The sequence below is a fragment of the Bactrocera dorsalis genome, chromosome 2 (genome assembly GCF_023373825.1).
Source record: "Bactrocera dorsalis isolate Fly_Bdor chromosome 2, ASM2337382v1, whole genome shotgun sequence".
Lineage (NCBI taxonomy): Eukaryota > Metazoa > Arthropoda > Insecta > Diptera > Tephritidae > Bactrocera > Bactrocera dorsalis.
In genome coordinates this window covers 77,385,175-77,400,131 of record NC_064304.1, presented here as the reverse complement: position 1 = coordinate 77,400,131, position 14,957 = coordinate 77,385,175, and the positions used below count along the sequence as shown (strand labels likewise).

The window sequence follows — 14,957 nt, the reverse complement described above, 5'->3', positions numbered from 1 at the left end:
TAAAGTCTACAGAAATAAGCCAGCAACTATTCCAGCTTTGGAAGACAACATTTCCGAAGAAATTCGGGCTATTCCGGCCGAAATGCTCGAAAAAGTTGCCCAAAATTGGACTTTCCGAATGGACCACCTAAGACGCAGCCGCGGTCAACATTTAAATGAAATTATCTTCAAAAAGTAAATGTCATGAACCAATCTAACGTTTCAAATAAAGAACCGATGAGATTTTGCAAATTTTATGCGTTTTTTTTAAAAAAAAGTTATCAAGCTCTTAAAAAATCACCCTTTACCTACAGGCACCACATACGGTATAAAGATTTAGAATTTTTAAAACAAATCATTTCAGAAAGAGTAGATAAAAACCTTTTAACTGGGGTAAATTGCACATTAGAAGAATTACATGAAGTTTTGCGAAACAGAATTGCAAAGAAACGGATACAATAGCTATTGATATAACTAACGAAGATGATCAGGAAAAAATAATTAGACAAACACATACAAGAGCGCACAGTTGTTATAAAGAAAATTTAAAACAAATTTCTAAAGATTACTACTGGCCGCTAATGAAGAAACAATTTCAACAATTTGTAAGGAATTGTGAAATCTGCAACAAAAATAAATACGATAGACACCCTATACGGGTACCGATTGGAGAGGCTCCAATTCCGGAAAAAGAGGGAGAACAATTACATATTGATATATTTTTTACATCAAATTTAAAATTCCTTACTGTAATGGATGCACATTGCAAATTTTTAATAGTTAAACATATCGAAGACAAAATTAATTTGTCAGAAAAAGTATTAGAAGCCCTTCAAAGTTTCCCAGAAGTAAAAATGATTACATGCGATAATGAGCCAGGATTCAGCTCAACTCAATTCAAATCCTTCGCAGATAGAATGAAAATTAAAATGAATTATTGCGACCCTAGACATTCAACAACGAACGGACAAATAGAAAGAATTCACTCATCAATAATTGAAATTGCAAAATGCCTATAAGAGGAAATGGAATGGAAATAAATGATGTTGAAGTTATAATACGCGCGGCTCAATCATATAATCAAACTATTCATTCTGTAACGGAAAGAAAGCCTTTTGAAATATTATACAATAAAATCAAGTACAATGATTTAACCGAAAAATTAAAATTAGTTCAAAGTCAGATGCTCAAATACAGAAATAAAGGCCGTAAATTAAGATCATTCAATGAAAATCAAACGATATACGAAAAAGGAAATAAATTTCAAGGGAAAATAAAACCTAGATATAGGAAACAAAAAGTTAAGCAAGATTTAGGAAATAAGGTTATGATTCAAGAAAAAAATAGAATTATACACAAAGATAACATAAAATCTTAAATTTTATAGATAAGACATAATGATGAAGATTATGATACTCTTTTTGGCAATACCTCTAATCGCAGCCCAGATAGAAATAGTAGACTTGAACCATGGTAACGGCTACTCGCTACTAAAATTAAATGAAATCAAATTAATCGAAAGATATGACAGAATATCATACTTAGTAACAATGTACAAAAGTCAAGTAAATAATTTGGAAAAATTAATTTTGAAAGAAGAAAATCCTAACCCTTTACTTATTGCTAAACTCAAGCACATTAGAATTCAAATAGATACTTTTTAACTCCACATCACCAAAGGCAAAAGAGGGGATAATTTAACTTTTTGGGAACAGGACTCAAATATATCTATGGAACTATGGACGAAGAAGATCGTGTAGAAATTGAAGGCAAATTAAATGTTAATACTCAAAATGCACATAATGCAATTGAACAAATTAATAAACAACAAAATATTAACGAAAAATTTGGCAATAAAATAGAAACTATAACTAATAGTTTAAACAGCCATTATAAAGAATTAATTGAAAACATGAAGAGTATCAACTCAGAACTTAAAGCTGTATCGAAAGAAAAATGGGACAATAAATTATTAGAAAATTTAATGTACATTGAAACAAATGTAATTAGAATAAAAGAAATCATTATGACTAGCCAAAAGTTTGTTAAGTAGAGATATTATTACAGATGAAGATATAACAAATTATAATGTAACTTTTGAGAAACTTCAAGAAAGAAAAATTGTAATAGTTGCAAAAGATGAAAATATTGTAATACTAGTAAAGTTACCTCGATTTGGTAAAGAAAAATATCAAATAATCCATATACAACCAATACCAAATGCAAAACAAATGGAAATTTTTATTATATAAAACGAGGTATTGTCAATTAATGATATTGCTTATAAGAAAACAAAATTTAAGGAAAATTTACAGCTATATGAAGACAATTGCATTGAAAATATTTTTAAAGGAAGATTGCACTGCAATTATGTAATGAATAATAAAACCAATGTCATTGAATTAGACTCAAATCATATATATATATAATTAATGCAATAAATGAAACAGTTAATCACGATTGTAGTTCAAATAACTTTACCATAAATGGTAATTATTTAATACGATTTGAAAATTGCGATATTAAAGTAATGGGAAAATTGTATAAACATAATAAACCAATGTCAATTCAAATTCTACCAAATCCGGAAAAATAGGTTGGAAGTAAAAATTAAACAAGTTCCAACGCAACCTGTTGACATCGCATACAAATTATTTTTAAGCACTAGTGCGCTTTATTCAGGCACGATCAGAACTAAACTCTAAAACATTCTTACTCTTAAGTCTAAGCCTAAACCGTCCTCACTGCCGCTGCTGTCGTCGCTGCCGTCGTCGCTGTCGTTGCTATGTTTTGTCAGATGCAGTGTCAGCGAATCCCACGATTACGCCGACTTGCGTGTAGTGTGAGTCGTTGTTTGTTTGCGCTATATTTGTGCTGCGCTAGCGGATCCCACGGCTACGGTAGCTTGTGAGTATCGTTTGTTGTTGCTTGTCGTTGGATCATAACTCGGGCCGTTGGTCATGGATTGGGGTGGTGTTAATGTTCAGCATTGCCTGAAACGGATGTTAGGCAGACAATGCTGACTTGGTATTTTTGTGGTTTGCGTTTCGAGATAACTCCTCCCTTCCTAAGTGGGAATCGTCCACGATTCTCTCGGTGACCTCTCTTACTAAGACATTCATTGCCTTTTTCGCGGTGTGTTTTTTATATTTGCTTAGAGCGAGTCGCAAGATTACTAGGATAAAGATTGATGCTATCGTTACTATAAAAAGCAATGTTGTTGAGTTGACTTCTCCTCGAAGAGCGCCAATATGGTTGATATTTTCCGCATTCATTTCATGAAGATAGTTCAATCTCAATGTCTCTATATGTCCTAAAAGATTGACTCTTTGAGCCGTTGGAGTGCCAGGAGTACGAGTAGGAGTATGATTCGATTGTGATACTCGGTCCCATTTACCTTTACTGACTGATCGAAAGTCAAAAGGTAAGTACCGCCGACGGTTCTGCTATCACCTTTTTCAACCTCTATCGTTGCTGTGGCATGACATGACATGACAATGCCGTCATCGATTTCTTTGATGCCCTTATCATGATTGATAGTAGTTGAACAATTTGCTACAGCACCTGTGAATAGTTGCTGACAACAAGTAGGGGTTGTTTGCTTCTTGCAAAAAGTTGATTTTTCACATTTAACAGCATACGCTTCGTTTCCGCACTCAGCGACGCACAGTGGTGCCAGAGCGGAAAAAAAGGATTTTTTTCATCACTCCAAATTTGTACCATCTTTTCAATTTAAGCCAAGAACTAATCAAATATCATTATCCGAAAACTTGGGCTTGATATATTCAATGGTTTTTTGTTGGGAGAGCTTCAAAGTCCAACAAAGTATCAACGCAAAGTTACTCAGAAAAATGTGATTAATATTGCAAAGGTTAAAACTCAAAAGTTAACCATAAAATATCAATTGTAAAGTTTTTATTTATTAAAACCAATATTATAGATGTGATTTACATCATCAAATGTATACTTTCTTTTTCAAAATTTTTTTTAAAATGATGTTTTTTCATGGTACAAAAAAATCATATATTTCACAACTTCAACAGAATATAACTATTGTGCGCAGGAGCGCGCAGGTTAGCCACTTACACAAAATAAACTTTAAAATCTCCTTAATCTAGAGAAAAAAATCAGCTGCAATGAGCTGCCAACTCATGAGTAATTAGCATTTTAATCTACTGCAACTGTACCTGATAACAGCGAAAATGCAACTTTTGTGATTATATTATTTATATGGGAGATGGGCGTAATTGTGGGTGGATTTGCTTTATTTTATCTGGACAAGCTTATATTTACAAAATATTACACTGTAGAAAATTTTGTTACTGTAGGATGATTTTTGATTTTTGTGTTATATGGGAGGTGGGCGTGGTTGTGGGCGGATTTTAACAAAATTTTTTTTTTCATCTAATTTGGCAATATGAGAGATGTGTGCCAAATTTCAAAGCCCTACCTCGATTCCTTCTATTTTTTGCCGCGGCTTGTATGAAGCGGCACCACTGTGCGACGGTATTAGTATCCCCAAAGTGTAGGACTCGTCCTTCGTGAGGCACGGCGAATAAACTATATTTTTTACAAACAATTTGAGGGATTGGATACTTAACTACAAAGTACAAATTATTCTTATTTTGTAAAGCCTTAATGCAAGACATTCCTATTATTTCTATTATGGTTATGTTAGTCGAGTGCTCATTGGTAATATTATTGATATCACTATTATCTAACATTATTGGGTTCACTAGGTTCAACTTAGCTAGGGCTATTGAGATTGTGATTGTATTGTTTCGTAAAGATGACCTGTGTCTATTGCTTCCTTTCTTGTTGAGTTTATAATTGTGTTTATTGTTTGCGTGATTTCCAAGATTTTTTGCTGAACATGCGTATTAATTTTGTACTGTCTGTTATTAGAGTCAATGAGCATATCCTGTCTTAGTTGTAGTCTTTGTAAATCGTCAAAGTCAGGGGTGCCGGCGACGACTTTTAGTGCAGTACCTAAAAAGTTCAAGCTTCGTGCCTGTCGATGGTGAATGTCAACGGTTCGAAATAAATTCTCGATGTATTTTATGTCTGCTTCTACTATTTTCTTCATGTGTGTCAATGGGAAAAGGTCCATAAATCCTACCGTCTCGTCGTTCAATGTTGCACATAGTGTCAAGTTGGTAAAGTGCGTCAAATAACCGTAATGTTCCCATACTATTGCGTCCCAAAATTGGGATGTAGTTGGAGTTGGTGTAGTCAGTTAGCTTTTGTGTTAAAGTGGTCGTCAATAGGAATGTCGATATTATCCTGTAATTTAAAATACAAGACTTAAAGCAATAAAGTGATTAATAAGGGGGACGAAGGTTGTCTTTGCGGACCGTCCTCCCCTTTATAAGAACGGTGGTGCCTAGGTCCTGTTCGACTACTTCTTCTGTAAATAGTGTTGGGAGTTTATTGCCTAGCCTTCGATTAACTTTTACTAGGACCTTGTCGCCAACGTTACACGTCATATTCTGACGACCCTTATTATGGTATTCGCGATCACTGGCCTGTGCTTTTTCGATACGATTTCGAACTAGTTCCGTAATGTTAGCTGAGCTGGGATAAAGGATGTCTATTGGTTTTTCGTGGGTTATTGAATGAATTGTCTTATTATATTCTATGGTGGCAAGCAAAATCAAGTCAACAGTGTCATCGAGATTTCTTTCTAGTTTTAGACACCTAGCTATTTCAGTTAAGGTACTGTGAAAACGCTCCACTTGCCCGTTTGAGGTGCTATGCAGTGGAGGGGCGTTGGCGATTTTCACATTGTTGTAATTTAGTAAAGTTGATTTTATAGCATTTGAGTTAAGTGACTTTTCGTTGTCACAGTATATAGTTTTAACGTTTGGAAACATTTTTATTAGCTGTAGTACAGGTGCTTTTACGTCTATGATGGTTCTAGACGCGATTTTCTGCACTATAGCAAATTTAGAAAACTTATCGACGCAAGTTAGAAAATATTTCTGGTCCGTGGAGAAAATATTGACGTGTAATATTTCGCCAGGAACCGGTGTTGACGCAATAACATGCTTCTTTGGATGTCTAATGTATTTAGACTTTGAACATATTCGGCAATTTGCTACTACTTCCCTTGCCTTTTTATTCATCTTCGGGAAAAAATAGTCAGTCAAGATCTGCTTTACATTTTTTTGCGCTGCCCTATGAGCTCTGTTGTGTTCAGCAAATATAATTTCTTGTTGATCACTTTCGCTGAAGATGTCCGTAACCATCTTTTCGGTATGACGGAATCTTACGTTGGGGTGAAGTTCTACCAGTCGGTGTTGAATTTTTGCCAACACTGGTAGGCTGCAATGTATTGCGTTAACTACGCCATCATTAATGACTTCTTGCATCGTTTTTAGTAATGACTCTACATCGCAAAATGAAATTACATGTCTGCTTTTTTCTTGAAGAATTATCTGGTTTCTATAGCAATTTACGGGCTTATCTACCGTCTCTATAGTGTAGGTCAGTAACTCTTCACTGTTCATGGTGGCGCAGTCGGAGCTTGCCTCCATTTCAATTCCTACCATATTCATTTGCTGTCTGGACAACGCGTCAGCGACATGGTTTTCCTTTCCTGGTTTATAGAAAATTTTTGCGTTGAAGCTTTCTATTAGAGACTTCCATCGTTTGATTTTTGCGTTCGGGTTTTTATCAGAAACTACAAACGTCAGAGGCTGGTGGTCAGTGTAGATATTCAACTGGTTAACACCGTACAGGCAGTTCCTCAAAGTGTTAAGAGCCCATACGATCGCCAAGAGTTCTCTTTCATTTGTTGTCAAATGCTCTTCTCTATCTCTAAGTGTTCTTGAGATCATGGTAATGGGTTTTTTTTCTTGTGAAAGGACGGCCCCCAAACCCCTTGAGGATGCATCGGTTGTTAAGTCGAAGGGTTTAGTGAAGTCGGGATATGCTAACGTGACATCTTCTGATGCCAGAATTTCTCTAAGTTTATTAAATGCATCTATACCTTCTGGTGCTAGTTGAATTTTAATTTTTTTGGACTGTGTGGCACTTGCTTTGCCATTTTCTCCCTTTAGCATATCATTCAGAGGTTTTGCAAGGCTGGCAAAATCTTTAATGAAACATCGATAGTAGCTAGCCAATCCAAGAAAGGAACGAACTCGATCTGGTGAAACCCAGATTTAAGGTCGAGGGTGGTAAAATATTTTGCACCTCTTAAGTTTAACAAGATTACCATTGCGTTTGGCAGAGGGTATTTATGTTCGACTGTGACTTCATTCAGTTTCCTGAAATCCATCACAAGACGTTTCTTCTTATTTCCCGTTTGATCTACTCCCTTCTTATCAACGACCCAAATTGGGTTATTGTAAGGGGACCTTGAGGGTCGAATGATACCATTGACGAGAAGTTCAGCCACTTCTTTGTTTACAAAGTCGGCTACACCCTTAGGATATGGGTACAGTCTCGAGTAAACCGGTTCATCGGTTTTTGTTCTGATTGTAACAATTATATTAGTGTTGAAGGGTAGTGATTCGTTAGGGTCAGCAAACGCCTTATTTCTTCTTTTGATAATTTCACAAAATTGCTCACCAACTGAAGATGGAATTTCTTCACTTTTTATGTCGACAAAGTTTACATTTTTACATTCATGTAACAAGAGCTTCTCAGTTCCAGAATCGTGCTTTATTGTACCCGTACTGAGGTCTATTTGGGCGTTTACCTGATTGAGCAAATCTAGCCCAATTATGCCGTCGAATGTTGTTATATTTGGTAGTATAAAGAAATCTGCAGTTACGCCAAACATCTTAATTCTACACTTTTGTGTTACAGGACTATTGCCGTGCAAAGACTTTACTATAAATGGTGTGGACGCTGGAATTATATTTTTTAGCTCAGGTATTGGCTTGATATAATTTTTCGAAGCTCCTGTGTCCACTAATAATTTAATTTTATTTCCTCGATAACCTACTTTTCGCTCAATCCACGGGAGTAGGGACTTCCCCCTAAAAAATTCAATTGCTCCTCCTCAAGATCTTCAGCTTCATCTTCGGCTTCCTGATTATAAGTTGCCTCACTAAACTTTTCTTGATTTAAGGTATTAATGCGTTGCATCTTTGGTCCAGTAACCCTATCTGAATCTGCCTGTCGTTTTTCCTGCTGCTGATTTGAACTATAACCCTGTCTACTATTACTTTGATTCTGTTGTTGGTATTGGTTGGCTCTCTGTAATGGTTCCCTACGCCAATTTACTTTTTGTCTTAGTCTTGAAACCGATGAGTCAACGTCCATGGGGGTCACTTGTTCTTGCTTGTTAGTCCTAGTATCATTTTTTCTGTGCTGTTTATTTGCAAAATGCGGATTTTTTTGTTGCTGTTGCATCTTTTTCTCCGAATTATTGTTTATTTCTAGTTTATATTGGTCTTCAATAGACGTTGCGAAATTTGAAGCAAATAAGTACCTTTCCCTATTTGACTCCACCTCCTGGGCTAATGCCAGAGCGCTAGGTAGGTCTTTAGGGCGAGAGGCAAATAGTATGTCACATAAAGGTCTTTTAAGGCGTGATATAAAAACTCTTAAAGCGTCCCCTCTATATTTTTCGCAAATTGATTCTGATACTTGACCCTTATGGGTCATTATGGTTTTATTCGTGAGGAGAGTTAATATTTTCTCAACCTCGTCGAAATATCGAAGCTCAGATAGGTTAACCTCGAAAGTCTGTCTTTGTTGTTCAAGAGCGCTTGAGACGGCTGCTTGAACCACTGCGGTTACCTGATTTGAATCCATTTTACTGGTCACCCGTAGTTTTATAATTCTTTCTAAGAGGTTTTTTAATTCTGAGTCACTCATAGACTTGAAAATTAAAATTGAATAGAACTTGTAACCGTTCCTATAGTCGAATCAATCAATCACACTCTTTTGTTGATATGGTTAGATAATTTCAGTTATTTATTACAATTTTCTTCACAAATTCTGTTTCTAAACACAATGTTTTTTGAGAAAAGATTACACTGTTTCTTCAATCAATCACACTCTTTTGTTGATATGGCTAGATAATTTCAGTTATTTATTACAATTTTCTTCACAAATTCTGTTTCTAAACACAATGTTTTTGAGAAAAGATTACACTGTTTCTTTTTTATTCAACTCTGGAAAATTTGTTTCACAAAATTTTATGATTAGCTCCTTATATCCTTAGCTCCTCCCTCCTTAGTTTTAATTGAAAAGAAATTATAATGTTTTTATTTTAATGAGCACTCTACTTACAATACTCGAAACATGTTTTTATTATAAACTGCTTTCTGATGAATTCTCGGATCCTTGGAGTCATAAAATTAGTGATAAATATAATTCTACGTACTATTAACATGCCACGCAATAAAAAAACTAATCATCTACAGTAAAATCACCCGGAAATTCGAATTGCTCCTTTTCGATGTGTCAACTGTTGACATAGAGACATACCATTATCAGAAAAGAATTATCCTTTAATTTCAATTATATATCGTACACATTGACCAATTTTTTCGATCAAAAATCAACTATAGGTAGCGGGGTCCAAATATTCGGTACCTACGGGCGTGAACTGTTTTTATTGGATTCGAGCAATTTTTGGTTATAAGGTGGCATACACTAAAGGCATTATTCGCGCAAAGTTGTATCCCGCTATATTAATTACTTCTTGATTAGTGTACTGGAAAGTAAAATAATCTAGTGGAATTTAAAATTGTGTTTTATTGGAAGTGGGCGTGGTTTTGGGCCGATTTCGCCCATTTTCAAAAAATGTGGGCGGCGACACGTCCATCGTCCAATTTTCACACCGGCTTCTATAAAGCCCTCTCATACCCTCTCGGAGGTAAAATTTTATGCCTCTGGTGTATTTAGTTATTGATTTATTGTGCTTTTAGTAGCGTTGTACGGGGAGAGAGCGTAGTTATCTGATGTCATCCATTTTTACATTATCGGTATAAGATCTTATAAAATTTGTACTCAGCAAATTTTGTTGTTATAGCCTGAGTGGTTTAGGAGATATTTACATTATACTTGTTAGAGGCCGGGGCCACTACCTTCTTTTCAAAAATGTTTGTCCACAGGTGTCTCTTGCTACTGCCATCCTCTGTACAAAATTACAGCTCTAGGCCAGTTTTATTTGACCAGCAAATTAAGCTATTAGCTTATTTTGTATGGAAGACTTAGCGAGCATAATTATGTTGGCTTTTTATAAGGTATCATAGCTTGTGTATTGAACTAGAGACATTGCCAGTTCATCGCTTTTTTCTCACAATAGCTATGATTTTTCCAAAAAAAAGTAGTTGGCAATAACGATAAAGTTCATTTTGACGAAACAAAATTACAAAATTTTGTGTGTTTGGTTAAGTCAAAATTGATACAAATGTAAACATTTGACATATTTTATTTTATTTTAATTTTTGCAAAAAAGAAAACTACTTTCAAATTTATCCAATATATTCTCAATTAAGGCGGTCAAAACTTTACAAACAGTTTTTGTAACATTTTATATGTACATTTTCATTGAGTTCTACATTTCACATTAATATTTTTACAGACATTTATTTTGGTTGCGTACAAGACACGCTTGATTTTAAGCAACGGTATAGTGTACAACGTGGAAGGAATAGAGCGATACGGTGATGCCAAGATGACTTACAAAGAAAAGAGGTTTCATATTCGATTTGATTTGAAAATAAACAAATTACAGGTAATTTCAATAATATTTTCTAAATAATAATATACATATGTATATAAACTATTAAGACGCGTATTACTTATTTTAATTTGATTTGAAAATATGTATATAACTATGATTGACCTAAGGGTAGTTTGCCCCAGGTAAAATGAATTGAGATAAACAATTGAGATCAGGATAATTCGTGAGTCGTATTCTGGAAGTCTATCCATAAGTTGGAGCGATAATTTGAGAACATACTGAGATAGCTGTATGCGACTTGGCACACAGAAGAGGTTAGTTTAGCACATGAGTGGAATGGGCTTATTTTCAGGCCCAGTTTTGTATAGATATCTCGTAAAACCCTAGAGCTATATTTACCAAACATACTGAAACCATTTTTTTACTACTTTAATGTACCGTTTGAAAATGCGTCATATCGAATAATAACCAAGCTCATCTACAACAAAGGTTATGTTGAAAATTTTGTGCATAACATTCTTTCACTTTGCACCTCATATGTTATAAAATCAAGCTCAAGTGAAGATATCGAATTAAAACCTTTCACAAATAGCGTTGTTGGGATGTGACATTCGTACAATAACGTTTCTTGGCCCCATATAGCAATTTAAAACCTTAGTGCCTGTGGATGACTCTATACAAAAATTGTTAATAAACTTGCAATAATTTGTAATAAAATTAAGAGAGTGGAATAAATAGTATCGGTATACCGTAGTTTTGTGTCAAATTGAGTGGAAAAATATTCTCGAATACACTTTAGTTTAATGTCATGCAATCAGCTCAGACCTTTCTATTTATACTACACGTTATATTTTTGTTTAGAAAATTAAAAGCGAATATTTTAATTTACACAAGTATTCTATAATATTCAGTTTATATTGATTTAAAAACAATAATTTTATAAAATAAATAGCTTTGATATTTCAGAAAGAAATTTATGTAGAAAAACACTTCTCCCGTCATCTCGGTCATCACATGTGTCGGTTGAGCGTTCGTTCGTTCTTTAGTTCGCATTCTCTTGTTCGAAACTTCTCGAAAACACTTCAGAAAAAATGGTGCTATTCAGCTTAACATTTATATAAATTTTTAATAGGGTTCTACTTTCCTTCTGGCTATCACAAACTTTGTTGAAAATTTAATATGCAATGATCAGGGTATATTAAAATCTTTCTAGACTCTCGTTTAACCTCCATACTCCTCCTACAATGATTTTCATACTCAATATATTAAATTTTGACCCCTCGATTGAACTTTATAACATAATCGATATTAGCCACAATATAACTTTAAGCTAGAATATTTCGATTAGCATTATGTGTGGATAATACATAGTATAAATTATTTTGATCGTATCCATTCACAATTTCATCGAATAACAAATTTAGGCAATTCACAAGTCTCACAAAGTTAAAAGTTATAACGATTCGAAAACATAGCATTGAGAATTGTAAATGTGTAAACTCATTTTTGTATGAAATCCAGCAACAATTTTTTTAAACAAGTGTAAAAATTTATAATTTTACGATTTTACGATGCTTTACGACAGGTTGTGAATTAAACAAATGTTAATTTATGCGCAGCATTTTTTTTTTGTTTTTCAACAAATGCAAATATTTCTTTGCAGATGGTGAGACTGCAATAGTTTGGTGACAGCCGAACTTAGGTCTTCCTTACTTGTTACTCTTATTTCTATATTTGATGATGGTTTTGTATACTTTTACAATCCAAAATTCGTTTTATAAGTTCTATATTCTATAATATGATATAATTTGATGGTAGTACTTAAAAAAATTATTTTTTCCTCTCTTACCATCTTTAATGTTTCTCTTTCACGTAAAAACATTCTTAACAAAGAACTGCTTATTGTTTAATTTAGATGTCTCTATTATTTCCCATACTCCTCCTTTTATTTATCATATATATTACATATATTTTTAGTTTCTAATATAAGTAACATAGATTTTATACTCTTGCAACCAGTTGACAGACTATTATATTGTAGTTTTGTTCACCTAACGGTTGTACGTATCACTTAAAACTAATCGAGATAGATGTAGGGTTATACATATATAAATGATCAGGATAACGAGAAAAATTGAAATCCGGTTGACTGTCTGTCCGTCCGTCCGTCCGTGCAAGCCTTGAACAAAACGAAGTTACGAGTTCGTAGATGGGCGTAATCAGACCACTACCTCGCCCACAAATCGCCATTAAGCAAAAACATATAAAGTGCCATAACTAAGCACTGAATTAAGATATAAAGCTGATATAAAGCCCTCTAACAAGTCTAACAAGGATGGAGTCATGTGTAGAAGTTCACGCAAGTGAGGAAAGTTCTCTGATCGCCATTCACTTGGGAGTGGCCAGAAACGGTTCTTTTACATATGACTCAAGCAGCTCACGACTTCCGGTCTTTGACCAAGTATCCTATGGGTAGCCTAAGAACATCCGTTTGAAGGCGAGCTAAAGTGAGAAGGCGAAATATCCCCTACTTAGGGTTGTGCGCTGGGTTTGGGACCCGCCACGTAAAAAAACACCCCAATGAAAAACAACAATCAGCCTCGGATGAGAGACCCCCCATTTGATGACGACCATGGCAAACGAAATAAGGACTACGAATTGAGGGCATGCACCTGGAATGTCTGGTCCCTTAATTGAGAACGTGCCCCTGCCCAGCTGGTTGATGTCCTCGTGAAAATAAAGGCTGACATCACCGCCGTCCAAGAAATGCGGGACAAGGACAGAGACGAGTAGGTCTTTGTGACATTTACTACAGTGGCCATTTAAAGGAGCGCAAGTTTGGTGTTGGATTCGTGGTTGGAGAGAGACTCAGTCGCCGAGCACTATCATTCACTCCGGAGAATGAACGTCTAGCCACAATCCGCATCAAAGCGAGGTTCTTCAACATATCGCTGATTTGCGCCCACGCCCCGACGGAAGAGAAGGACGATGTGACCAAAGATGCCTTTTATGAGTGCTTGGAGCGCACTTATGAGAGATGCTCCCGCCACGATGTCAAAATCGTGCTTGACGACTTCAACGCCAGGGTGGGCAAAGAAGGTATATTTGGAAATACGGTCGGAAAATTCAGCCTCCACAAGGAAACATCCCCAAATGGGTTGAAGCTCAAATATGGTTATCTGTAGTAATAGATTCCAGCATAAGAAGATACATCAAGCTACCTGGCTGTCTCCGGATCGAAAAACCACCAACCAGATCGATCATGTTGTGATAGACGGAAGACACGTCTCCAGTGTTTTAGATGTGCGTGCGCTCCGAGGTCCTAACATCGGCTCGGAACACTATATTGTTGCAGCCAAAATTCGCACCCGCCTCTGTGCAGCAAAAAACGCATGCTAACAAACACAAGGAAGGTTCGACGTCGAGAAGCTGCAATCACAACAGACAGCCGAATGATTTTCAACTCGGCTTGCACTCCTGCACTCTGAGAGCACTCGTCAACAACTCGGTATAAGGGAACTGTGGGACGGCATTTCAAACTCCTTACGTATAGCTGCAACCGAAACCATTGGTTTTCGGAAAGTGCAAAAGAACAGCTGGTACGACGAGGAGTGCCGTGCCGCAGCGGAGAGAAAACAGGCTGCCTACCTTGCAACGTTACGATCGACCACAACACGTGCGGGATGGGATAGATACCGAGAGTTGAAGAGGGAAGCAAGACGCATTTGAAGACAGAAAAAGGCCGAAATGCGAGAGTACGAGGAGCTTGATAAGCTGGCCGACAGGGGTAATGCTCAAAAATTCCCGATACCCCTATCGATGACGATGGAGCAGACGTTCCATTACCCGACCATGAAGTAGTTCGAATAGCAATTGCCCGCCTGAAAAACAACAAAGCGGCAGGGGCCGATGGATTGTCGAGCTATTCAAACACAGCGGCGAAGAACTGATAAGGAGCATGCATCAGCTTCTTTGTAAAATATGGTCGGATGATAGCATGCCCAACGATTGGAATTTAAGTGTGCTATGCCCAATCTATTAAAAAGGAGACCCCACAATCTGCGCCAACTACCGTGGGATAAGCCTCCTCAACATCGCATACAAGGCGGATGGATGAAAACATTCCAGCTCTGAAAGTATTCGACGCAGTACCCGCCGCGGGAAGCAGAGAAAGAGGAAGACCTCCACTCCGTTGGAAGGACCAAGTGGAGAAGGACCTGGCTTCGCTTGGAATATCCAATTGGCGCCACGTAGCGAAGAGAAGAAACGACTGGCGCGCTGTTGTTGACTCGGCTATAATCGCGTAAGCGGTGTCTACGCCAGTAAA

At 36.2% G+C, this 14,957-nt stretch overlaps 1 protein-coding gene across 1 annotated transcript in view; it reads left to right on the top strand.

Moving 5' to 3' along the window:
• Nucleotides 1-14,957, top strand: part of LOC105226962 (uncharacterized) — a 131,341-nt gene that overhangs the window by 64,750 nt on the left and 51,634 nt on the right. Inside the window, exon 3 of the mRNA XM_049450239.1 lies at nt 10,529-10,681. Within this exon, the coding sequence (XP_049306196.1) occupies nt 10,529-10,681 (153 nt within the window). The remainder of the gene's footprint in view (nt 1-10,528; nt 10,682-14,957) is intronic.